This window comes from Rhinolophus hipposideros (genome assembly GCF_964194185.1).
Source record: "Rhinolophus hipposideros genome assembly, chromosome: 5".
Classification (NCBI taxonomy): domain Eukaryota; kingdom Metazoa; phylum Chordata; class Mammalia; order Chiroptera; family Rhinolophidae; genus Rhinolophus; species Rhinolophus hipposideros.
The window spans coordinates 29,034,931-29,062,433 of NC_138051.1; the positions used below are offsets into that span (position 1 = coordinate 29,034,931).

The window sequence follows — 27,503 nt, forward strand, 5'->3', positions numbered from 1 at the left end:
AAGATCGCCAGATTTCACAAATAAAACACAGGTTGGATTTCAGACAAACAACAAATACTTTTATAGAATAAGTATGTCCCATGCAATATTTGGGATATAACTGGGCATCCCAAATTTTATCTGGCAACCCTAAACCTGAGTGACATGCGCCAAGATGCAATCCCTTGCCTCCCGACATTTCCTAATGTAGTTCCCAGGAAGATGTGTCTCAACCCCAGGTCTCCCACAGTTTGAAGGATTCCCACCTCCTCTCCCCTCAGTAGGGGCAGTTGAAGGACTAATCTATAAGGCTGGGTCTCCTTTAGGTAACTGGAATGCGGTGTGGGGACTTGGGGATGGGGTGGCTGGCTTAGCTCAGAGGTTCTGAGTGTATTTCAGCAGAGGAGCCAGATCTTTAGGCTGGCTCTAAACTTTACCTGAACTGGTAAAAAAAAAGGGTGGTGGGGGGTGGGGCTGATGTCCCTGGACAGCTGTCAGATTTCAGGTCATTCTTTGGTTAGGTCACATTATTTTATTTTCTTCATAACACTTATCACTATCTGAAATTGTCCTGCATATTTGTTTACTCATTTATTATTAGTTTACCTCCACTAGAGCCTAAGGTTCACGGTGGACCGTGACTGTTTTGTTCTCCACTTTGCCACCAGCACCTAGAACAGGATGTGGCACAGAGTGGATGCTCAGTACTTATTAGGCAAATAAATGGATGAAAAGTCTAACAAGGAGGCAGCTGTATAAACAATTACCTATAAAACAATGTGCTAAGTGTCAAAGGTTTGGGGAGCTGTATTCTAATTTGTACCATATAGGAAATTCCAGGTTACATTACTTTGAGACAGGGCAACAAAATCTCCCACTTTTCTGAAAACCTGTAAGATGCAGAACTTTTTGAGGCAAGGATGAGCTGATTGGAACTGGTATTTGATCTCTCTAGACCACATCTCAAGAGGAAATGCAGAGAAGCATTTGTGTTTTGTTTCCACGTGCCAAACCAGCTTTACATTAGAGCTGGCTTGGAGCTAGGAAACTTGAACATATGAAAAATGCCTTTTATAACCAAAGTTAATAGATCCCTTACAATGTCCTCAGAGCTGGGCTATCTCAGGATTGGGCTGGATCTGCTAGAATTATAGAGTGGAGAAGACTCAGTTCCTGCTCTAAGCAGGCCTTTGGGGAGAAATGTAAGGTAATTTTTTTATCCTTATCTTTAAGACAAGACACAATATGTGCAAGAATGAAAGAATATATTTTCCTTCTACCTCCAAATGTGTGATTTTATGTATGATTGAAGTACTAATATGGTCTTTATGGATAAAAACTAATTTTGGCAAACCCTCTTTTCTGCGCCTGTAAGTCGCATTAAGTATTCCAGAAGTAGGTAGAGCTGAGAACCTGATAACTCAGGTCTGGCAGGAATGGATCATCTTTGGTTTCAAATGGATGTTATTGCCTTTTGAATGAACTATGAACAAGGTGTGGCCCTTGGATTAAACATAGGAACTGAGTGGAATAGCTCTTAAATTGCTCTGTCCAGTGTGATAGCCATTAGCCACACTATAGCTACTTAGATTTCAAATTAATAAAAATTAAATAAAAGTTCTTTGTTATACTAGCTACATTTCAATTGCTCAATAGCCACATGTGGCTAGTGGCTACCATATTGGACAGCACAGAGATATTTTCGTCATCACAGGAAATTATATTGGACAATGTTGCTCAAGCACTGATGATTTCAGCCCCATGTATGGAGAGTGTTCTGCCCTTGGAAAGAACAGTATGCTAGACTCTGTCTTGGGTGCCAAGAGTAAAGCAAGACTGAGGGCTTCTCTTTATGGGACTCCCAAAGGCTAAGAGGGAAGGAAATCTGACAAAGGAGCCTGCAAAGTTGTTCCACTCCATCAGGGACTGCAAGGACAGTTTTGTTAGGATAAAGGGAGATGGACTCATTGAAGATATTTGCTGCTTTACTAGGACTTAGATCAGAAAATTGATACTTTGGAAATTTGATAGTAATTTGACTTTGTGCTGTTTGCAATTTGATTCCTCTTAAAATTTTTCTTCTGAAAATAATAATCTATTAACCTGTTCTATTAGGAAACAAGGTAAAAGAAAAAATGATTTCTTTTTCTGTACTCACGTCAATACTTCTGACACCAAATGTATGGGTGCTTTTACACCAAGCATTTTTCCAATTATTGGAGGACACCAACAGACTGTCCTACAGTTTAACTCAATTCTGACACTAACTGCCCTGAATTAGTGCAGACTCCGTAGGTTACGGGCTCAGTCCCACAAGACTGTCCCCTACCCCTACTTCAGACACCAATCTCAAGTACAGGTTTGTCACCTGTGCTTCTGACAACTAACTATAAATTGGAGGTTCTCACCACTCCCTCCTCAGATTCAATAATTTTGTAGAATGGCTCACAGAATCCAGGAAAACAATTTACTTACTAGATTACTAATTTATCATAAAAGAATATAACTCTGGAAAAGCCATATGGAAGAGATGTGTAGGGCGAGGAATGGAGGAAGGGGCACAGAGCTTCCATGAAAGGTGTCTAGCCCTTTCAACACCTGGATGTATTCAGTAACCTATAATCTCTCTGAACCTCTTTGATTAGGGATTTTTTTAATGGAGGCTTCAGTATATAAGTATGATTGATTAAATCATTGGCTATTGGTGACTGAACTCAACTTCCAGTCCCTCTCCCCTATCTGGAGATCGTGGGTGGGAGGGTATTGGACGGAAAGTTCCAACTCTCTAATCACATACTTGTTTCCCCTGGCAACCTGCCCCCACCTTTAGGGGTTTTCCAAAAGTCACCTTATTAACATAAACTCAAGTGTGGTTGTGTGGAAAAGGAAGAAACTTTCCTCTACCCTTTTAGGTTGCTCTAGCTAGTCTAATGATCAAATAGACATGAGACAGATTAACATGAGAAAATAACCAAATTTAATTACATATGTACATATGTGTGAACCCCACATACATGAGAGAATTAGAGACTCCACATACATGAGAGGTTCAGAGACAGAAAGAGAAAATGAAGTATAGTTGGCATTCCACATACATGAGAGAATTAGAGACTCCACATACATGAGAGGTTCAGAGACAGAAAGAGAAAATGAAGTATAGTTGGCATTCCTAGCTAAGGATGAGGCAAAGTACCTCGGGGCTTCAGAGAGGAGGAAGATCATTCTCAAAAGAATAAAAAGATCAGATATTCAGTAATTAAAAGTTTGCCCTATACATGGGTCATAAAAAGTTATTTCTGGTGGTGACTCTGATTATGGGCAAGGACCCCAATTTAAATTCTTAAGGGAGAGATAAAAGTTTCTCGTGAACCTGCCCGGTCTTGATTGCCTTAAGTTCAAAATAATTCACACGCCAAAGTGGCACATCTTTGGGAGGCCTGTTCTGAATCCCTTCAGTGAAAAGGGCTTGTTATGAATACAAAAGATGCTCCTTTCACTGTTATTGCTCTGGAGCTAATCCCAGAACTAAGGACAAAATCAAATATTATAACAAAAGATTGCTCTTATCTTAGGAAATTACAAGAGACTTAGGAATTCTGTGCCAGGAACCAGAGATGAAAACCAAATATATATTTCTTTCCCTTTTTTTTTTAATTGTTATTGGGGAATATTTGGGGACAATATGTTTCTCCAGGGCCCATCAGCTCCAAGTCATTGTCCTTCAATCTAGTTGTGGAGGGTGCAGCTCAGATCCAAGTCCAGTCGCTGTTTTCAATCTTTGGTTGCAGGGGGCGCAGCCCACCATCCAACCAGTAACCTTGTTGTTGAGAGCTCGTGCTCTAACCAACTAAGCCATCCGGCTGCCACTCTGGAAGCTCAGCGGCAGCTCCTTGTCTTCAATGGTTGTGGAGGGTACTGCTCACTGGCCCATGTGGGAATTGAACAAGCAACCATGTTGTTCAGAGCTCGCGCTCCAACCAACTGAGCCTTCCGGCCGCCCCCAAATATATATTTCTTATTCTATCACAATATCATATAAGGAAAGGAGGTTGTGGCCACATTAGGGCCAAATTTTAAAAGGCAGAGCTGTTACACATATAATAGAAACAAAAGGAGGGATTTGAAGGACACAGTGAAAATACAATATAATTGGAAAAGAGACAAGAGACTTCTTTCCCATGCAGAAATTTCTTTAGAAGAGTCCTTTTCTTTGGAGGATTTGTGTTTCTTTTGATAAAGAATGACATTACTTATTGTAGAGAGTCACAGTATAAAATCATGACCTTTGCCTATAAGGGAACTCTCTTGCCCCTCCCTTTCCCAATTGTTTTATGATGTTGGGTGTTGAATGGTAGCAGAATTTGCCCGCCCAAAATATGACACTTTAGCATAAGGATTATTTTGAGCTGAAGGCAATAAAGAAGAACCAGGATATGAGAAAAGTTCTCTGCCCTCCTCTGTGTGCCTAAACGCAGGACATAAATTTATAAAGGTGTCCCCCCTCTCCTCTCTACCAGTAAGGACAGAAGAACTCTAGATCCTTAGTCCGGAGAGGGCACCAGAGGAATCTACCTAATAAACTTTATTATCTAGCCCTTATTTTTCATTAGTTTTCTCATATATTTACTTCACCATAATTTGTTATCCTACATACTCAAAGTCCTTTTTCTTTGGCTTATTACTTCTCTAAAAATTAATTGCTTTTTTATTAAGATGCTATACGAGCGCAAATTCTAACCACCCCTTTGAGTTACTCATAACTGAGCGCTCCCAGGTGTATGTGCAATGCACATGTTAATCTGTTTGTTTTTCTCTTGTTTAATTGTCTTTTGTCAGTCTAATTTACAGGGCCAATAAACCTAAGATGGGTAGAGAGAAAACAATTTTTCCTCTTGTTAAAAGATAAACTGAAGCATATTAAAACTGTTAAGTTTATTTGAGCAAAAATTGATTCCAGTCAGGCAGCATTCAGTCAAGCAGTCAGAAAGGAGCTCTGAGGAGCTGTACAAAATGTAAGACTTTTATAACCAGAAAGGAATGGGAACAAGGAATTTACACCAGGCAAAAAAAGTCTGTTGTTTATTACAAGCTTACTTTCCTTTAGGGGATGGCAGGGGTCCATCAAGCAGATTATCTAACGCTAATCAAGTAATTCCTGATTGACTGGTTTAAGATTCCATTTCTGGAAGAGCTAAAACTGTAATTAAGGTAAGCCTCAGTTTGGTGATGTGGGACTTAACATAAGTGACTCCATTTTGGGACTGTTGTCGTGTTTGTAACACTCTCCAATAGCGTTTTAGTAATAAAACTCGTAAGGTCTACTCTGACTTCAGCTTCAACTTAGAATTTGATTTGCCTTTTGAGAGCCATCTGATTTGCAGTCCTCCCAATGCCATCTTTTGCACGCCCAAAATATTGAGGCTTTGTGGTTTGGCCAACTTTAATTATTCAGAGAAGTAAGAGAAGCAGACAGCAAATATTTACTGAACATTCACTGTGTTTCAAGTACTATGCTGAATGCTTAATGCTTAACATCTCATTTAATCATCACATTGATCCAAACATTCCAGGAACCAGGCATTGTTATTTCCATTTTATAGAAAAGGACAAATCAGACTAACTTGTCCAGGATTAGATTACTACCAGCAGAATCAAGGTGCAAATCCAGGATTGTCTTACCCTAGAGCCTGCACTCTTATTCACTACTCTGGACATGAATTTTTACATATTTTAATATTCTGATTTAAATTATTGAAACATTAGTATTAGCAATTTCCTATTGACAGATCAGGAAAAATGTTTCAGTGATTATAGAATCATAAACTGGAAACAGTACAAGACATGTTCTTGCTGTGTTAAGTAATCTAGGACAGCTTTAGTTCACTATATTGGTGTTTGAATTTGCAGGTCTCAGAAAAGGATGCATTCTGTAGGTGAATTTGATGTTTTTCATCTCTTCTGCTTCTGGGGAGTTCCTGTGGAAATGCTAACGATGACAGTTGACATGGATCAAAGGGAGACAAAATTTAAGGGAGAAATTGCTGGAAGGAGCCTGGATGATGGAATAGACCCCCCAGTCCCCAAGAACCCACTCCAGAATGATTAAAAAGCATCAGCCCAGCCTTTACAGTTTGAAAGTTGAATAGTGGTGAGGAAACTACCCTCCTACTTGCTGATGAAGCAAGGAGAAAGGTTCAACTTGTCTGAGAGTTTGATGCTTCTTGCCATATTATACTGAAATAGGAACTGGCTTGGTTATCCACTCTTCCCCCCGCCCCCCAGCAACATCACAGAGTTTAAGCTGAACTTAAGTTCATGTAGCAGTGCAAATCTCTGTGGGTGTAAATATGAATATATTTCTTCAAATAGATTGTAAAGCTTTCTGAGGACACGGATTATTTTTCTTCTTTGTAGAACCTAAGCAAGGCTTTCTCCACAAATGATAATCAGTACATTTGTTGATGCTGATAGAGTTTTCAGTCTAAACACAAATAAAAAACAAAAATGAAGGAATGCTGTCATTCACTTGTTTTAGAAATTTTGCTTGAGTAGCTAGGACAGCTCAAAGTAAATAAGCTGAAAAAGTACCTGGTTATGTGCTACCGGCAACTGAAAGGTGAGATGAACTAGGTCTGGAAGGTCAAATTCATGTGAAATTCAAAGGGCAACGAAAGCCAGATTTAAAGTAGACCTTGTTTTGTAAAAAAGTTAAAACGCAACATATAAATAATCCCACTTGTTAAAATACAAAACCTCAAACCTTCAGTTTCTCCTGCAAAATGAGTTGGAATGGGTAGGGGTTTAAGCAAGCATCGTTCTTGCGGGCCTTTCTGCGCTGACATCCTGGGATATTCCACCAGGTTCAAGATGCCAGCTTGGGAATAGAAGGCTGCTGAACTTGATCATATACTCTATGCATATCAATCAACTGATTTTTCTCCCGCCCCAACCCCGCGTCATTCTTCCCTCTCCGCCACCACCGGCTGTTTTACGACTGTGTCTGATTTCCCTGAAGGTACCTACAACTTAAAGAACTTCAGGCCCCAGGAGGGGCCCAGTAAATGTTTGCTGAATAAATGAATATCTTTGGGCTTAGGTTCTACCGCGCTTATTCGAAAGCACTCGCAGGGCCAGATCTGGAATCCAGCTCAGGGCCCTGCAGAGGTCAAGGCTCACTCCTTATCTCCGCCCCGCACCTTTCTCCTCCAATAACCACTTCAAAACTGCCAGCGCAGTGATTGGTCGCTGTGGTTCTCACTGCCGGGGAACTTGATGTGCTGTAACGATCTGGGACAGGTTTATGCAATCAGAGCCCTTGACAGAATCAGGGCCGAGCTGGTACTGAACCTGTGGAACACCTGGCATTGCCTCAAAGCAGATCCAGTTAATCTTTGAGGACCGGCGGACCAAAGAAAGCCGGAACCCTCGGGTAGCTGCGCGGTCCGCTATAAAACCTCTCCCCCTCTTCCTCCCACAGCGTCTTGTTGCCAGAGCAACTGTGGGCGTCACCAACGTGACTGGGGAAATAGGACAGAAAGAGAACACGTCTCCGGCACAGAGACAGATTCATTGCGCAGGCGCATTTGCTATTACTGGTTGTAGTTCGCATTTTGCAGATGTACTTTGCGTCTGCGCATTAGTTGTTTCGCACTTTGACCCGCCTCCACGCCTGCGCAAATTGGCCAATCCGGGTGGGCGGAGCCGGGTTACAGCGGTGCGCATGTGCAGACGCTACATCCGGTGTGGTCGTCGGGTGTGCTAGGAGTTTGGGGAGTGCAGGCCGGGGTACCCAGCTTGTAGTCATGTCGGCCTCTGTAGTGTCAGTCATCTCGCGGTTCTTAGAAGAGTACTTGAGCACCACTCCTCAGCGCCTGAAGTTGCTGGACGCGTACCTCCTGTATATACTGCTGACCGGGGCGCTGCAGTTCGGTTATTGTCTCCTCGTGGGGACCTTCCCCTTCAACTCTTTCCTCTCGGGCTTCATCTCTTGTGTGGGGAGCTTCATCCTAGCGGGTATGGTTCCATAAGTAATGGCAATAATAGTGTGTTACTAGGTGCGTTGCTTTTGTTCCCACTCTGTTTTTATGTATCAGATCACCGCCTCGTGAAGTTAGGAGAGGAGCCTGCATCGCCCTCTTTTTGTAAAGGGGGGAAATTGAGTCTCAGAAAGGTTGTCACGTGTCTAATACCAAACAGCCGCCTATGAGCTGGAATTTAATCTGTAAAATAACTACCTTTTTTTTTTTTTTTTTTTTTAAATAACTACCGTTATGCTGCCGCTCAACCAGGTGATCCACTTCACTTCCTACTGATCCGGGGAAAACTCCATTCCGACGTTCACTTAGCTTGAACACCCTTTTTAAGTTGGTAGACTTCTAAAATAGAAAACCCAGCTCTGACGCATCTCTCACCTTGGCCTAATCTTAACCTCTGGTGAAAGGTTTCAATGAACAGTGTAAGAAATACAAGTATAGCTTTGCTTGTTGAATCAACCTTTGCTTGTTTTTGGCTTTTAGCTGCTCCTACTTATTTCTTGTGGATGAAGCTGTTATTTCACTATCCTGAGCTCAGTTTTTATTCACATAGTTCTATTTTTAGCTTTATTATTTTTCCTGATTTCCAGCATTAATGCCTTGTAGACTGACATTGAATGAGAGCTGACTATCCCCATACATTTTTGCCAAAAATCTGACCTTAAGTTCAACAGGGATTCCATGAATGCTGAGTCCAGACTTGGCTCAGGGAGTGTTAGCCAGTCCAGTTTATGGTGGCCACCACATGGACCTTCCCAGTCACTGGTATCACGTCCCCATGACTTTGAAAACATGCCAGAAGTCATGTTCTTTTTTGACCCCCAGCATGATCATCACCAGTCAGGCCATCAATCGTATTTTGAATCTAATAACGAGGTATTATAGTAAAAGCTTTGAGGATATATCAAGTATATATCAAGTATATGTTTTCTGTCCTTCAAGTTTACAGTCTAGTTGGGACACAGACAAAATACAGCATTAAAATTGCCTGGAGACTTCATTTACAGTGGAGAGTATACATTATAGCTTAAAGTTATCTGTAGAATGCTTTTTACACATTTAAATTGCTAGTTCAGACTCACGCCTTCTCTCCTTCACAGAACTTAAAATAAGCCCGAGGACCTGATGACTTGTGCACTAGCCTTGTCTGGAGTTGCAGTTACCCTGTTGGTCAGATATTTCGTTATCTTTGAATTTTGCCTTCTCTGGCAAGCGTTTTGGTCTTAAGGAGTCGATATGGTACCATTATCAGATGCACCAGAGAAACTGTCCTCTTTGCTCTAGACTCTGCCTCCCATTCGCCCAGATACCGTTCATGACTAAGACTTTTTATTGGCCAGATAGGAGAAGGAATCTTGAATCTCTGGTGAATTTTGTTCGATGATTTTGTCTTCCAGGTCTGAAAAGAATAGGTATAGGGTAGGGCCTAAAAGCTGATTTAAAAAAAAGACTTCTCCATTCTGAAATCTCCCTGGCTTCAGAAGCTTCTAGGGTTAAAATGACTCATCAAAACTACTTGGAAGCAGGAGATTTGCTGAAGAGTGGGTGTGGACTAGAAGTGCAGATTATTATTGTGATAAAACCAGATTTTTGAGCAGATGATTTTTCCTTATGCCAAGTCCTGTGTGAGGCCGTTGCGCCTAAAAGAGAACTGGCAGATTCCCTTCTGTCCTCCCCAACGACAATGGCTTGTCACTGAAGAGTGCCTAGTGAAAGGGCACTTTAATAATGGAGTCAATGTGGGGAATCTGGATTTCCAAAGCTGTTAGATAAAAGGTAATTGGGCCAGAGACAGGAATGTACCTTCAGGGAAAAAAAGGATTCTTGACAATTCATAAGTTATCACGAAGGGTATCATTTGCATTTCTTTTCACAGCATCTGAGACCTTACTAAAAGCCTACTTCCTTTGCCATTTGTTAGCCTGGTCCTCAACTGGGGACTAGTTTTAACGGGAAATTTGTATTTGAAGTTTATCCTTTGCTCTGATTGTTGGGAAGGGAAGCCTTGTACCTACCTATTTGTGGTGCTGGCAGTTTCTAACTTCCCTGTGGTGTGTTTCCTGTTGGAAGAGAGGGTTGAGAAAGAGAATTGTAGGAGATTGCAGGTTAGATCTTTAAGTGCCAGGCCAACGAATTTTTTTTCCAACTTTTTAAAATTTTATTGAGGAATATTGGGGTAAATTGTGTTTCTCCAGGGCTCATCAGCTCCCATTTGTTGTCCTTCAATCTAGTTGTGGAGGGCGCAGCTCAGCTCCAAGTCCAGTTGCTGTTTTCAATCTTTAGTTGCAGGGGGCTCAGCCCACCATCCTATGCCAGAATTGAACCGGCAGTCTTGTTGAGACTTCGTGCTCTAACCAACTGAGCCATCCAGCCGCTCCTCCAGAAGCACAGCGGCAGCTCGTTATCTTCAATCTAGTTGTGGAGGGTGCAGCTCACTGGCCTATGTGAGGATTGAACCAGCAACCCTGTCGTTCAGAGCTCGTGCTCCAACCAACTGAGCCAGGCCAACAAATTTGAATTTTATACTGTAGGTAATAGAAAAGCATCTAAGGATTTTTTTTTTTTTAATTCGAGTAAGGGAGAGACTAAAAATTGGCATTAGTGTGTAGGATGAATTGGAGGGAGAAGTTCTTTAGTTTGGCTTCCTAATTTCTTTTTGGCAGTCTGTTCTCTTCCATTCCTTCTGCATGTGTGTATTTAGCATATGCTCTTTGGAAATCCATCAGTACATTTTAAACCAACATAGAATGCTACCGTAACACCTTTAAAAAGACTGGTGTTATTTGGGCCCTATGAAAATGATCTGTTTTCTTCTATTCCCACGTTTGGGAGACTTACCGATAGTTTCAAGAAGGAGCCAGGAAATTTCAAGAAAATTGCCATTGAGAAATCTCTCTCTCTCTCTCTCTCTCTCTCTCTCTCTCTCTCTCTCTCTCTCACGCTCTCGCTCTCGCGTTCTTGCTCTCGCTCTGTTTTTTGATCAACAGTGTACAATATATTAGGCTTTAAAAGGACCTCAGAGGTAGAATACTTTTCTTCTTCCAGATGGATTTCAAAAATCCTCAACAGCTGACTGTTTATTTTGTGATTAGATAGATACCGCTAGAGGTGGACATCTGTCCTTTTTTTCAGAGTAACGTTCCAGTGCTGACAACTTGTCTGGTTTCCTCTTTATCTGAAATCTCCCTTTCTGCTCATTTTAAGTGCTATGTAGGAGGGATAAGTGGAAAAGATTAAGACTGTTCTTAGAGTAAATCTTTGATCTTGAAATAGTTTTTTAAGTCATTTCACAACTTTGGTCTGTTTTGTTCTGTAATGTATATGAAACAATTTGGGATTAAAAAATAGTTTTAATCCCAAACTATTTTGGATTAAAAAATTGTTTCCCTTAGTTTGCATATCCAAAAGCAATTTGGTTTCAAAGGCAAAGAGGCCTCATCCAGAATGTATTCTGGGAGCTGTTGGGCTGTGGACTGGGGTCCAGCATCTCTTTGGGAATTACCCACCCGTCATATATATGGGCCCTTATAGTATCTCCCGTAACTGCTATCCAAGAGATCGGAAGTTTGCCAGCCTTGTGCCTTTGAGTCCCCTAAATCTCTTCCATATTTATTGGTACCTCTCCCTCCTCAGTGAGGCAGGCTGTCTAAGACGCTGTTAGCTTCCTTATCGATCGCCTAGCCTCTGGTGCCTCTCCAGTCTATCTTCCACTATGTTTTGTAGGCTTGATTTGACTTGCAAATCTGATTGTGCCACTCTCCACCTAAAATGTATCTGTGGTTCCCAAAGAAAAGTTAAACAAATTTTCAAAGTATATAGGTACTTTCATGATGGGATCCTGTTTATATCTCCAGCTTTATCTCTTTGTCTTTGCCCCCTGGCCTTTATCCTCCAGCATTATTGAGTTACTTGTTATTCCCTAAACATGCTTTGAAGTCTCAAGCTATTTTACCTGGGAAATTTGACTGCCTGGGAAATTCCTTCACTATGTAGACATCTCAGCTCAAGTGCTCCTTCCCTTTGGAACTCTTCCTTGACTCTCCCAGCATCGGCCTTTATCCTATATTCCTATTTGGGGTGTGTGTGTGAGAGAGAGAGAGAGGGAGAGAGGGAGAGGGAGAGGGAAAAGAGGGGGAGAGAGGGAGAGAGAGAGATGGCACTTTGATATTGTGCTGTATTTTTGCATGTCTCTTCCTCTGGAAGGTGAACCGATTGAGTGTAGGGGCTGTCTTTCCATCTCTGCATCCTCAGTGCTTAACACTATATGTTAAACTGTGAGCATGCCTATAATAATTTAAGGAATACTGAGCTATTATGTGCCAGGTTCTCTGCCCTAGTACTGAGGATTCTACTGTGAAGCACACCTGGTCTCTGGTCTCACAGAGTTTATAATCTAGTGGGAAATACAGACAAGGAAATATGGACATAGTGCTGTGATAAGAAGTATCGGTGAGAATCGGAACACAAATGGGCACTCATCCCTGCCCAGTGGTCCTATACTTCCCAGGTATGTCTGCTATTCCAAAATATGCTTCATAATTTCTCTCTTCACTCTTATATTTCCTCTGTTCCTTTATACTCAGTTGATGATCTTGCTTTATTTTTTTACTAAAAACATCGGCAGGAATCCTCTCATCCTCCCACCAGGGAATCACAGCAGCCCACCTGCACTTGCACCCCTATTCTTTGACCTACTTCCCATGATGGTAGATGATGTGTCCCTTTCCTATCAGAACCAGCTCCTTCTCAAGTGCAGAGGACCCAGTCTTTTCTTGCTCACTCAGGGACTCAGCTTCTGCAGTCATCCTTTCATTCTGCATCATTAATTTCTCTCTGTCTGCTGGATCCTTTCATCATACAAACATGCTCTAATGTTGTCTAAAATGTCCAATTAAAAAAAAATTCATTTGACCCCAGATACCCTTTCAGCTACCGTTCCATTTCTTTCTTCTCCATCATCACCGAATTCCTTGAAAGAACAGACTAGTTGCAGTTTCTGCTTTCTCACTTTCCATTTATTCCTTAACACACTCTTGGTGGTGGTCTTTCCCCACCACTAAGTGAAACTAGGTACTCTTGCCATCTTGCTAGATCTAGGGGCCATCTACCTCACTTTACCTGAATGCTCAGCTGCATTTAGCGTTTAACACAGTAGTTGGCTGCTACCTTCTGTGTGAAGTACTTTCTTTTTTTCACAACACTGCTCTCTCCCGGTTGTTCCTTTTCACCTTGTTGGTTTCTCCTTCGTACTGTTTGAACAAGGTGTGTGTTAGGTTATTCTCTGTCTGAGGCTGTGGTTTTTGACCCCTTCTCTTTGTATTTCTTTCCATAGGTGAATTTAAATAATGTCTACGTAACTACAACTACCACATTTATATTTTTAGTTCTGACCCGTTCCCTGAGTTCCAAATTAAATCCAGTTGCCCACTTGACATCTTCACTTGATGTCTGATAGGCAGTTCCTCCACCTAACTCTTTACCTGTCAGTACATGGTGTCAACATTGGTTGAGTGGTTGAAGCCAAAATTTAGGAAGTTTCCTTGATCCCTTGATTTCTCTTATCTCCCACATTGATTTCCTCAGCAGTCCCTATCTTCTCCAAAATATAGCCTGTATTTCTTCACTTTTGTCCATTTTTACCACCATTACCTGACCTCTTCTATGTGATTCCTCTGCTTTTTCAACTCTGCAGACTATTCTCCACATTGCAGTCTGGCAACCTTAGCAAAAGTACATCAGACTGTTACACTCATCTGCTGAACACTCTGAAATGTTCCGTTGCACTTAGAACTGTATCCAGACTCTTCACTGAAGCTGACAAAGCCCTACAGGCTTGGTCCTTGTTTCCCTCGTCCTTGATCACTTCAATCTGGTCAGTCTGACCTGTTATACCAAAAACATGTCAGTTGTTCTTGTTATGTGGAAGGCTGTGCCCTTAAATCTTTGCATGGTTGGCTCCTATCTTTCCAATTTTGGTCTTAAAAAGGACCTTCTTAGACCTGTTACCACCAAATGAAAAATATCTTTTCAGCCACTCTCTTATTACCTTGTTTTATTTTCTTCATAGCACATATCACTACCTCCTATTTCTTTGTATATTTGTTATTTGTTATAAGTGTCTCTGCATTGGAACGTAAGTTCCTTAGGAGCCAGCTCTTTGTGTTTTGTGCCGTACACCCGTATCTAGGACAATACATGGCACATAGTAGACGCTCAGTAAATATTTTGCTAAATGAGTGAACATTTGAGGAGATAGATTAAATTAGAACTACTGAAATGAAACAGGCTGCCGCTAGACGTAGTAAATTTCCAACTTTGTAAGTGCTCAGGGAGAGACTGAAGGATTATTTATGGAGGAGCTCTTGACAGGTGTTCTTTGCCTTTTGTGTACGCCAGTGCATCTGAGGGATATGACATCCCTCTTGGTAGACTTGCAGGTTTGTGATTCTCCACCTGGGGATGGCTTATGAGACTCAGGAATGGTGAGTATACTTGGGAAAGATTCCCAGGTGATTCATGCAGCCTCCCCCAGCACGCGCACCACTACCACCTCTTGGGAATTTTATGCATTAAATGGGGTGTCGATCTTTATGACCCCCAGGGTCCTTTTCTTCTCTGGGGGACAGTGATTCTTATGTTGTCGTTGGAATAACTTGGGTTACTGTCATCATGATAATGATAACACATCAATTTTTATCTACCTTCAGGGGAAGCTTCTCTTTTCTTTTGTCCCCTCATATTTCCTGACACACTACCCCGTCCTCCACCCCAGTAGCCACTGTTAATAGTTTGGTGTCTATTTCTCCACATATATATGTATATTTTTATTTTTTATTTTTTTATTTTTATTTTTTGAAGAGAGATATGGAATGGAATCGTTTTTCGTTTTTTCCCCCCCACTTAATATATCTTGAATATCTTTACTATCAATCTGTGGAGAGTTTATCTCATTCTTTTGAATAATTCAATGGTATTTCACAGCAGATGTATGGTACAATTTATTGAAATAATTCCTTTAATGACATTTGGACTCTTCACTTTTTTCCAGCTTTACAAACATGCTGTTAGAATACCTTTTTAAGATAACTTCCTTGGTCAAAAGGTAAAAACATTTAACATATTAAGAGATATTGCCAGTTGCTCTCCCAAACGCATGAACTGATCTGTACCCCGTTCACAGCAGGATTTTAATTGGTTGCCCTTGTTTTAGTCAGTGTCCGTCATATTTTGAAGGGTGCAAGTGCTTGAAAAGATCAGTGGTGCTTCCACAGTGTTTACATGTTGAAGCATAATGAAAACTGTTGCCATGGTGATGAGCTCTGGAGAAGTAGTCTGGTAGTTTTCTGACCTTTGGGTTAGATTTCAGTTCGTTTCTTTTTCTTGGTTAGTGAAGGGATGGTTGCTAGCCTGAAGCAAATTTGGGTTTTCTTTGGTAGTGTAATCATTTATTACAGGCATAAAGATACTTTGGAAGAGTGTCTTCCTGGAGCTCCCTTTTCATGTCAAATGGTGATTGCGGTTAATGTATCAGGTTGGAATCTTCAAGGGCAGTAGGGAGTTCTCTGTCAAAGTTAATATAACTTATGTCCCTTGCCTTTTTTGAGACGAACAGCTGCTAGAAGTTTGAGATCAAAGATTTTCTACAACTGTGAGGTCCTCATGGATGTTCATAATCTCTCCTATTCAATATTAATACACATTCTGTTGAAAATAATTTGCAGTTTAATAACTTTCTGTCATTTAGCCCAGCTCCTTTGTTACTGCCTCAACTACATTCCAGTTTAGGTATAATTATAAACTTAAATCAGGAGATAAGAGTTCTGAAGATTTTTTTTGTTATATTTACATAATGTTTTCCTGAGTAAGCCTTTAGTTTTTAGCCTAACTTTGAGAGGTTATATTATTTTTCTTTAACAATTAAGAGCACAAAACTTAAATTTACAACTCGATGAGTTTTTAAATTCCCCCATCTAGGCATCAGCTCAAGATAAGAACATTCCTAACTCCCGAGAGGCCTCTACCTTGCACGTTACCTGTCATCCCTCCTCCTGTGAAAGATAAAAACTACTATCCGGACTTGTTTGCCATAGATTGTTTTTTTTATATAGATGGAATCCTACAGCATGTGTTTTTTGTGTCTGGATTGTGTTAATTAACATATATTTGTGGAATTCATCCATGTTGTGTAGTTCCTTTCTTTTTTTTTTTAACCCCCCAGTTTTATTGAGAAATAACTGACATTACATAAATATAAGTTTAAGGCATGTGTCATGATGGTTTGATTTACAGATATTGTGAAATAATTACCATAACAAAATAGGTTCAACTAACAGCCATCTTCTCCCATAGGTATAATAAAAAGAAAAGAAAGAAGAAAGGAAAAAAATTTTCTCCTTGTGATGAGAACTCATAGGATTTATTCGCTTAACAACTTTCCTGTATATCACGTAGCAGTGTTAGCTATAGCCATCATGCTGTATATTGCATCCCTAGTACTTATTTACCTTATAATTGGAACTTTGTACCTTTTTACCACCTTCTTCTAATTCCACGCTTACCCTCTTCATTGCTGTTTAGTGTTCTAGTGTATGCGTGTGCCGTAATTTATCGATTTTACCGTTGATAGACATTTAGATTATTTCCAGTTTGGGGCTGTCATGGGTATCATTCGTGTACATGCCTTTTGATTTTTTTATACATCATTTCTGTTAGAATGGAGTTGTTGGGTCACAGGGTATGTGAGTGTTCATTAGCAGTCATATTTGTTTTATACTTCTAGATAATCATTTTTGTGTTTTATTTTTTGTACAGTTTGTCTGAGAATACAGATCAATCCACAGAACAAAGCGGATTTCCAAGGCATCTCCCCGGAGCGAGCCTTTGCTGACTTTCTCTTTGCCAGCACCATCCTGCATCTTGTGGTCATGAACTTCGTTGGCTGAATCATTCCCATTTGCTTAATTGAGGAGTGGGAGACTAGAAGAATGTAAGTAAGTTATGATCATAGCCTTTGTACCATCATGTTGATTTTAGAAATGGAAATTGGATGGGGCTGGTTTTGCTCATGGTTGGCAAGGTTCCCATATTGCCGATAAGATGTTTGCAGAATTTTCCATCGGTCTGCAAAGTATGCATTAATATCATCATGATTCATCAGTGCCGCTGCTTTCGGTCATTGCCTTCTCTTCTCACTGTTCTGCAAATCATTAAGATAACAGAAAATGAGAGTTTGCCTGTAGCTAATACATTAATTTCTGCACCAATAACTCCATGAAAATAACTGAGATCTTGGAAGAGACAAAAATTGTAGTTTTGCTTTTAGATGTGCTCTAATTTTTTCTGATTTTGATCTTAGATGACTTTAAATGCTAGGCCGTTGTCCCCATGGTCCTAGGATAGTGCTTACACCTGCTAGACATCCAGTATGTGCTGCATGAATGACTGGCCATTTGCTAATATGTGTGCTAAAGTAGAAATAAATGGGGAAATTAGATTAGGTTGGGAGAACACTTTGCAATACAGGATGAGATGCTGTTTGTTTTATTTGCCATTTTTCTTTTTTTAACTGTAGAGCTCTTTTTTTTCTAAATAAACTTACATAGAATCTCAGTATATGAAGCAGCAGTGGAGCTGGAGTCGTTTGCATTGACAGAAGTTGAAAAGCCCTCTTTACTTGGACTGTCCTTCATTTGTGATATGCCTCCCTCCCAAGCAGAATCTGAAAGCTCTGAGAAGTACATGGGTTCTTTCCAAACTATATATCAGTACTTATTTCATATATAAGAAAACAGAGGGCCGGAACAATCCAATCGCCTTCCCTGGCCACATGATAGATAAGTGGTTGTACAACAGCGCCGTATCCAGTAGTGCTCTTGCAGTACCCCACGCAGCTTACTGAGGAATGAATGCACTCTTTTTTATTTTGCCTTTTCACTACAAAATTCAGTGTTGCTGTTACTGGGTGGTAGAGAAAAGAGAACCTTAAACAATGTTATCCTTTTGGTGAAAGAATATCCCAGGATTAACTTCTTTCTGTCACTACTTGGAAATCAGCCCTTGTTTCTCAGTCTAGTTGTGTAGGACACAGCTCCCTGGCCCATGCTGGTATTATGAGCCTTGCGTTCTCTCCGGCTGAGGCGGTCAGTCACCGGTCATGGGTGGTCTGCTCACAGCAGCTCTCGCTGGCTGCTTGCGTCTCACGATGGCTGCCGGCCACTCACACTGGCTAACGGCTGCTCATGGCGGCACAGGTTAGCCCACGGCAGCCCATGGCAGCTCACGGCAGCCCAGCTCCTGGGAGAGCTCTTGTTCACAATCTTAGTTGTGGAGGGCACAGCTCACTGGCCCATGTGGGAATTGAACTGGTGACCTTGGCGTTAGGAGCATGGTACTCCAACCACCTGAGCCACCGGGCTGGCCAGGAAATCTGTCATTTTGTGCTGATCAGAAATCCAATACAAGAGTTAGAGCAACCATATACAAAGTGAATACAATAATGTGACAATGACTATACTTTAATTTCTGGCATGAATTAATTAGTTATAATATTACATAGAGCCTTTTCATTATTGATGTCACCTCAAAAACAGTTCTATTAGTTCAGGTGAGGTTTTCTTGTTGGTGGTAATAAGTTGATAGAGATCGTTTATTTCAGTGGAAAAGTTTGGGAACCATTTCTTATGTACTATTTTAATACAGTTTAACTTTTTGGATAACTGATCAGGACGTGAGTTGTCCTTCCCCTTCGCCCCTTTCTATGTGCTAGTCAATGGCTTGTTGCTGGAAATAAGAATTAAAGTAAAATGTGATTCCTACCTTCTAGTAGGGACTTTCCATTTCTAGCGTAGTTAGAGCCACACTACATGTGAACAAAGTGCTGAGGGAGTCCAGAGAAGGGAGCCACTGTGTCATCTGGGAACAGGTAGCGGATGAGGTGTCTGACCAACGATAATTCATTGAGTACAGCTAGAAAGCCGACCCACCAACATTGACCTTAAACCTGCAAACAACATGAGTAACTTTTGAGCTCTCTGATAGTAACTTTGCTGGAAAGGTCAGAAGTCTTCTGATTGCCTTACTCTAGTTATTTTTTCTAGATGAGTCATGTGTATGCTTAAGAAAGGGACAGCGCAAACATTTCAAGGATGTTCTCTGGGCTTAGGGAGATACCAAATCATGGAGAATTATTTCCTAGGGCTGTCGTGATTGGAAGAGGCCTCTGCTGCAGAGAGCTTAGTATTTCAAAATTATGACGAAAACAGAGAAAAAGCAAGCTCAGCAGAAACTGTACTGCATACCGTTTTAACGACCTACGGCCCCCTGTTCAGCTGGAAATTATGGGCCCAACGTACAGCAAAACCTTCCAATTCCAGATTGCAGTGTTAAATCATTTTATAGAGGGACTGCCCAGGGAATTTTCATAAAGATCCTTCGTGTGATATACACTTTACTGTCCTGCTCTCAGTTTTTAACATACATCTATTTGCCCTTTTTATGTGCTTCTAACTCAGTTCCATGTGCAGTGTGCCACCACACTTTCAAAGTAGATTCCAAGTGAGCCGTCAATATTTATACCAACTCAGAAGGTAGGACAAAACAGATTGACCGACTATTCGCCATACTTGCCAAGTACATTGAAAGTTGGGTATAAAAAGAATAAACATCTGTAGTGTACTGCTTTTGCATGAATTTGGGAGCAACATTTAAAACCAGGAGCTACTCTGAAAAAGGCAGATCAAAAGAAAATGGGATCAAGTTAAAAAAATAAATTTATTCTAGGAGAAGTACAGAAGTTAACAGATAGTCAGGACTCACCATGAGCCTGTCTTTAAGTGCTTCTTATTCTGTGTCTTATTTTCAAAATTACACGAGGATTGGCTTGTTAATTCCATTTATAGATGAGAAACTGAGTTTCAGAGAGCCTAGCTGGAAATCTTTTAACTAATAAGTGTGATAATCCAGTCGGACATCAAAAAAATTTTCTATCCCATTTTTGCTTGAGGTTGTTTACTATAAGGTTGATAATTGGCAAAGTTAAAGAAATGTTTTTAAAAAGTTACCACAGTTATTTTATTACTTTCTTTGCTTTTATTACGACATTTAAAAAAATACAGAAAAGTACAGAGAATAATATAATAGACACCCATGTGTCTGCCACCTGGAATTAACGGATTTTGAGCAGATTAAACATTATAGATTCAGCTGAAGTTCCCTTTAAATTCCTCTCCAGTGCCAGTTTCATCCCTCTGCTGTGAGACTTGAACTTCTTGAACATGCCAATTTTGTTCAGCCAGAATTGATGTAAAACCTGGATCTATTAAACACAACCTTTTCCAAACTTTAAACTTTGGTCTCTTGAAAACATGTCCAAAGATGGCAGTGTGAGAAACCCTGTGGTAAAAGCTGCTCAGTTGGCAGCACTAGTTAAAGATGGCTATCCCAGTGGTCAAGAACAGACTCAATATTTTTTAGATTATCATAAAAATGAAAATGCAAAAGGGAAAAATGCTTCTACTAAGCTTCTAAGTTGGGAGAATTTATGCACACCTAAAATGATGGTCAGTGTTTGGTACTTAGGTGGCAGTAAATCTTTTCTGAATGAATGTGTGACACAAGCTCAATAGATTTGAATGTTTAAAAATTTTCATATTTTCTGTACTTATATTCTGTTTTGTTTTCCCATGTCTCTTTGTGCAGTTCTTTTTAAAAAAGTCTATCTCAAGTGTTCTGAAGGGAAATGAAGAAAAGAGGGACATAACTACATTGGGTAATGGTTTGGAAAGGAAAGTTCCTGGACTTGGATGAGAGGGTAAATTAAAATGGGCACAAAGGGATGAACCTGACCTTGGAAGTGTGCTCAGCCTGGTGGAGATTGTTTGGCTAATGCTTGTGTTAAAACCTTGTTAATGTTTTTGTTTTTATAATGGAGGCCATTCTCTCAGAGGTCTTTATAAAAATTCATAGTGTTTAATCCTGGCTGGAGCAAGGGAGCTACAGGTCTGGGTAGAACATAACTGACAAGCAGTGCTATTTACAAATACGCAATTACTGTTGGCTTTTCCAAATTCATCAGTGAAGTATAGCAATCTGGAGAATTATCTCAGGAAAGGATTCTGAATAGTATTCTTTAGGCTCTCCTGCCACCTAGTGGACTGTACATTTCATATGCTGAGAGAATGTACTACAAAGCATGGGAGACGATGAGTTTGGGGGAAGAACCCCTGATATCTTTGTGATAAAACCTAGTTTTTTTCCAGTCACAGGAGGGCAGCAGAGGTCCAAGTGGGCATAGATGCTGGGTCGGGGTTGCTCTATATTCTGGCCAGAAGTGGGCAGTGTGGAGTCAGGCACAAGGGGCATGGAGCCTTTACGTGGCCCAAGGCTTTTGTTCCATAGGAAGATGGTGTGCAGGGAGGGTTTATTTCCTTTGCTTAGCTTGTCAGTTCAGGAGCTCCCTTTTGGTTTGTTCTAGACCTGTATTTGCTCTCAATATGACCTCCCACTGGCAATAATCTTTAGTTTTTCTTGTTGGGAAACACTATTTTTTATTTCATTTTCTCTTCGACATCTCACCTTAAAGGGAATTAGATTCAGCCACCAAATAAGTTCTCAGAAAAGGAACTTTTCTGAATTTGTGGAACATATTTTGAGCTAAGCACAGCATAACATTTTTTCAACCTCCTTTTTCCTCAGAGGGTGAGATTAATTCTTTACCTATTCTTAAAACCTTGAATCTGCTTATTTTATTTACTAAAACCACTAATTGATCACTCTCTAATTGGTGATTGCGCTCTATTTGTATTTCATCCATCTAAAGCCAGAGAGAGCGAGCATGTGAGCACGAGAGAAAGAATATCAAGAAGATTTGTGTTTATGAAGTTCATTGCTGCCCTAACTCCCTGCCTTATTTTCTCCATCCTTGCAGCTTGATGATTCCTACTCCAGATCATCTGTGCCCCCAGGTTGCATTGGAGCTTCTGCTGGGCCTCTCGGGGGTCCGCTGTGCCTGCCTCTAATGCTGCACTTAGTACATTGTTATGAAACTATTCATTCACTTCCCTGTCTCTCTCACTGAGGGTGGGACCTCAGGGCTTAGCACAAGCTCTCAGTCTCAGCGCATGTTTGTTGAATGAGTGTATGCTGAATGACTCGTTTTCATCTGTAAGAAAATGCTATATAAGTTACATCAATGGTTGTGTGCATGCTAAAACATGTGGAAGGTACTGTGGAAGAAAGAAAGCAACGAGAAAGTCATACGAGCGACTGTGGGGCGGGCACAAACATGAAGTCGGAAGACCTGCATTGTGGACTTTGCTCTTTTGTGGAGTGGGTGGAATGGACAAATAAGCTCGTCCCTGAGCCCCCGTTTCCCTGTCCGCACAGTAAGGGGATTGGTCTGGATTTGCATCAGTCTCTTGGAGCTGTTAAAATCTCTGATTAGAATTCAGGATAGTTCCCAGTGTGTTTGAGGATTGGGCTGTTTGTGTCGATTTTCAGTTGGGCTTTCTTTTTCTTTTTTCTTCAAATTTTGTTTTTTGTCCATATTACCAGATTTCCATCCTCCATTCACATGAGGTGGAAAGTTAGTAACAAAATGAACAATATTTATACAAGACCTTTTGTAAAATCAGACAACATTTGTAAGATGTCTTACAGTTATCACCAGGCTTGCGGGACTCATACATTCCACACACACTAACCACACACTAAGCCATGTGATCCTCACGGCCCATCCTGTGATGGGGCAAATAGCACTCTTCCTGTTTTGTACATCAGGTAATTAAACTGGTGAAATTTCAGTTAACTTGTTTAGGCCCTGGAGCTCATAAGTGACTTCGTGGGAAATTAATAACAAACATTTTGACCCCCAGAATTTGTTTTCCTTCTGTATTATATTCAGAGACTTTTGGATGATGAATATATACATCTCGTTAGACGGCTTTTGTAAAAATTATTTAACTTCTCTTTTTTCTAAATGGGGAAACCATAGACATTGATAAGAAAGGATGAAGTGAGGCTATCTAAAATGTTTCAGCAAAGTGGTCATCTTTTAATATGACTCAGAAGAAATGCAAGAGAAGTGACTTTATCCAGAGAGGGTAACGCTGGACCAGCACTTCCAATAGGACTTTCTGCAGTGTGGAAATATCCTAAGTCTGCATTTCCGGGTACGGTAGCCACCAGCCACATGTGGTTGAACGTTTGCAATGTGGCTAAGTGACTGAGGAATTGAATTTTTAATTTCATTTCATTTTAACTAAGTTTAAATAGTCACCCATGGCTAAGTAGCCATGATATTGGACAGAATAGTTCTGGACAAATCTGTCAAACTCCCAGGTTAGTTTCCTCATCTATAAAACGAGAGGATTCGATTAGCTGATCTCTAAAGCTCCTTTCGTTTTTAGAAATATACCATCTGTGCCTTCTGAAATTGTGGTGATTGAAATTGAGCTCTGAACCTTGAATTTCTGCAGAATGGGCTTTGATTCACATTTTCTCTAATTTCAGTTTTAATTGGTTGAGCAGGATCCAGGAGGAGATGGAATTGAAGGAAAATCAGTATTTGAGCATATCTGCTCAGTGCTAGTGTCTGAATAGAGATGGTGCTGGAGAAGAATACAGATTCCAAATAGATGTGACCCTGTCTGGCATTATCTTTTGTATCTAACAGAGAGTAATTATTTTTAACAGTTCTTTGTGTTATGCCTTGCTTTCTTTTAAGATGATTAGAAAGACTGATCAATTGGTGCTGCTTTCTTTTCTGCATGATTGAAATAGACTGAAGAAGTCATGCTAACTTTTCTCAGGTGTCTTCCATTTTGCATGTCTTGATATTGGGAAGAAATTTTATTAGTTTCCTGAAACCTTTATCCCTTGGTTGGAGGTAGTGGAAACCATTCTTCTGAGCTGTTGAGTAGTCTAAGTTTATTGAGCTAACATTTCAAAGAATCCTAAAAGCTCTGCTTTTAGAATACTGTCTGGTAAATATATTTTTGCCTTAATAGAAGGGAGCAGAACTTTGTAAATGGAATTTTCTGAAAACCATTATCAAAGAGATTTCCGAGTCGTTTTTGCCTTCTAGATGGACCAGCCCCACTGTCTTAGATTTAAATATTTTAATATCATAGAATGTCAAAACTAGACTTTTGTACGAAACTAGGATTTCTCTTATAGTTCTAAATGTTCATGACTCTTTACTGAAATGGCCCTATGCTCTAGTCCTCTCCCACCTTGGCTATTGGAGCTGATGTGTTATATTAATTCATAGTCTGTTGCTTTAAAAAATTTGATGGAGTGAAAAGGTGAGTTTTAATAGGTCTGTTTGTTCTTGTTTGGCCCCGTGAACGCTTTTTTCCCCTCTTTTTGCTCTTTACACATTGCTTACAATTCCGTCAGATGTAGGAATGTTCTGCAGTTATGTAGCATCTCTAGATACCATTGTTAGTGAAATAAAAGCACTCTGGCTGTAAGTCTAAGATCTTTCCTTTAAGCTCTGATGCCGGAATCTCCAGGTCAGAACCAATAAGATAAAGGTGCCAGATAAAATAAGGTGCCAGATAAAATAAGGTGGCGCCCTTTTACCTACTGGGGTCACCCAGCTCTTCTGAAAGGTGGTGTCTCCCAACTCTTCCAATTATGACACACACAGAAGATTACAGAATTTTTATGGCTCACTGCTGGAAAATGGGACTACTGGCTAGAGACTTTGGAGGCCCTGGGGTGCAGGGGTTACTGTCCTACTGCGCAGGGGTTACTGTCCTACTGCACTCTGCTGAAGGCACCAGAAAGGAAGCCTGTGTTTGCAAGGCAGGGCTCCACCTCAGTGCCCAGATCCCAATCTCATCTGACGCTAGCAGCAGTGTGGACACTTCTCTGGGAGTTATTCTCTGCCTTCTTGCCAAAAAGAACCTTATCTTTAAATGAAAACGAAATGATTTCTTCTGTATTTCCTTTGTTAAACCTGAGATTGGGAAGTTTTCTCTTTCTCCCTTGAATCCTTCCTTCCTCCATCCTCCTCCAAATTGGAATTTAGTGCTTTATAAGCTTTCTAAGTCCAGCACAACCCTTTCTGCTAAATTGCAACCTCTTCACCTTAAAGAGTTTGTGGGCCAGAGAGGTCAGACAGACGTATGTAAAGACGTAATTAATTAATTGCAGAGCTGTAGTTAGAACCCATGTCTACCAATTCCTAGTCAGCTTTGCCTTGGTGTGCTGGGAATTCAGATTTGAGCATTTTGTTTTTATGGGTGCCTCTAAAAATAATCCCTCTGAAAAATATTTGCTGTATTCTGGTTCTAACCTAGCTTAAATACAGACCAGGATTTGGGAACCCCATAAATGTCTTTGTCTTTGTGCGTTTAGAATTTAAGTGAAAGGATTTGGGGGCCTGTCTGTAGTACCATAAGACGTTTTTAAAAAGCTTGGATATTTCCTTTTACCTTTCTACTTCTTTCTTTTAGGTTCACTTTTCGATTTCCCCTGGAGAAGAGCTCTTGACATGGCAGCTTGTTGGACACGTGGATTTTCTTCAGATTTATACTTTCTGATAATCTCTGATTTGGTATGCTAGTGGAGAGCCAGAGATGTTCCCTTTGCTTCTGTGTCAGAACAACTTTGTAATGAGCATTTATGAACAGACCTCTCCCTCCGTTAAGTGTAACCTTTTTGCCTTCTAAATTAAACTCCATTGCACTCCTTTCTATGCCTCTGACTCTCTTTTGTTTTTATTCTTGGTATTAGGATCCTTTTTCTCCTTTAGTCCTCTGTGCAAAGCTCTTTAGGAGTTGATAATTTGCAACTCTAAATCTACCTCCGTGCTTTCATTAAGTATGTATATGAAGTTAATGACAAAAGGCCTGAGAAAAGGTTGACAAGCCCCGGAAAGACAGTCCTTTGTTTTTTCCCTGGAGCTGGTACTTCTTTACTAATCCTTTAGTTGTTACAGCTGGTTCCACTCTTAGGGCACAGTGCATTCCTGGAATTGTGTCATGAAGCACTTTGTTAGAAATTGTACTAAGTGTGTGCTTCCACATTTACAGCTGTTTTCATATACTTTTGTGGTGAAAAGAGAAATATATCTTGGGAAATATAAGCAGAGTGCAAAAAGTGGGGGTTATGTTTATTTACAGGGTACAGTACTCTCTGAATATTCACGAATATTCTCTCGTGTTATTCTTGGAATTAGCTTGTGTTCCAGTCCTCATTAGATGATGAAGACGTGGAAGCTCAGATTTGTAACTTGCTTAAGATCAGAGTTGACGACACGGCTTGGGTAGAACAATAGGCCCTCTGGCCGAAGCCTAGGCGTACTTACGTGTATCGTGCTAGCAGCCCCATTTCCACCTCCGATGCTCTATACAGGAAAAAAATAAGCTATGTTGAGAATTCCACTATTTAAATTTAGCTGAGATGATGAGTGGTGCTCTAGAGGTTTTCCAAGTTGGCTGCACATTAGAATTGCTTGGGGAACTTAAAACTGAAATCTTGGTGCCGAAGCCACACGGCAGGTCAATTAAATTAAAATCTTTGTGGGTGGTATCTGTGCTTTGCACAGCTACCCAGGTGATTCTCATGGCAGCCAAGCGGGAGAAGCTCTGCTCTGGATTCTTATTATCGGATTGTAGTCCACGGACAGCAGTATCCACATCACCTAGGAGCTTATTTGAAAAGAACCACTGAGCAAGTCAACAGAAGCCTAAATACAAATGAGTCCATTGTAATGAGCTTTTAACTAAATCTAAACTCAAGACTCCAAAAGCAGAGTCCCACCGCAGACCCTACTGAAGCAGAATCTTTATTTTATTGTGGTCCCCAGGTCGTTCATGTGCATATTAAAGTTTGAGAAGCACTGACCTAGAGCAGTTGCTCTCAGATTTTGGTGTATGTTACCACGAGGGAACTGGGTAAAAAGCTTGGGCTTCTGTGTTATTAGCTCTCCATGTTGTAACTCTGATATGGACTAAGTTTGAGAACAGCGCTAGATCAGAAGTCAGCAATTTTTTTCTTAAATGAACTGGCATGGCTATGTTCCAATAAAAGTACAAGAACAGGCTGTTGCAGTCCATGAGCCATGGTTTGCCATTCCTGGGATACTAGGTCACCAAAATAATGATCGAACAATTTCATTTGCTTTAAAACTTTCCTATGTAGATATCATATGGCTTATTTTTAGTCTCGATTGATAAACAGGTATTTTGAATAAGAAAAGCATCAGAACTTCAAGAAATGGGTTGAAACCTGGGAATAATAGTAATTTGACCAAGGAAGACACAATTTTCAGAGCCTTTAATACACAGATTTTCTTCAATGTCTCCCAATAATCCTGAATACATGGGGCACGTACTAAGTTCCCATTTATTGGATTAGCTCTTGTCACGGGTGATTTACCCAAGCCAGTTAGCATCAGTCAACAGGAAGCACTTGTCTTTGGTGTGTCTTTCCACCATGCGCAGTAGGGCAAAAGTCTCCAGATGCTTTTGGAGTCTTGAGTTT

The 27,503-nt window shown here is 40.5% G+C and overlaps 1 protein-coding gene across 2 annotated transcripts; it reads left to right on the forward strand.

Annotated features, from left to right (window-relative positions):
* Positions 1 to 7,709: 7,709 nt before the first annotated feature.
* On the forward strand, positions 7,710 to 25,715 carry DAD1 (defender against cell death 1). Of its 2 annotated transcripts, none has more exons than XM_081050241.1 (3): positions 7,710 to 7,992; positions 16,824 to 17,002; positions 25,472 to 25,715. In XM_081050241.1, the coding sequence occupies exons 1-2, from the start codon at positions 7,782 to 7,784 to the stop codon at positions 16,952 to 16,954; spliced, it is 342 nt and encodes a 113-aa protein (XP_080906367.1). In that variant the 5' UTR covers positions 7,710 to 7,781; the 3' UTR covers positions 16,955 to 17,002; positions 25,472 to 25,715. The 2 variants fall into 2 exon arrangements, with proteins under 2 accessions (XP_080906367.1, XP_080906366.1); XM_081050240.1 differs by having other exon boundaries at positions 16,824 to 16,998.
* Positions 25,716 to 27,503: the final 1,788 nt, after the last annotated feature.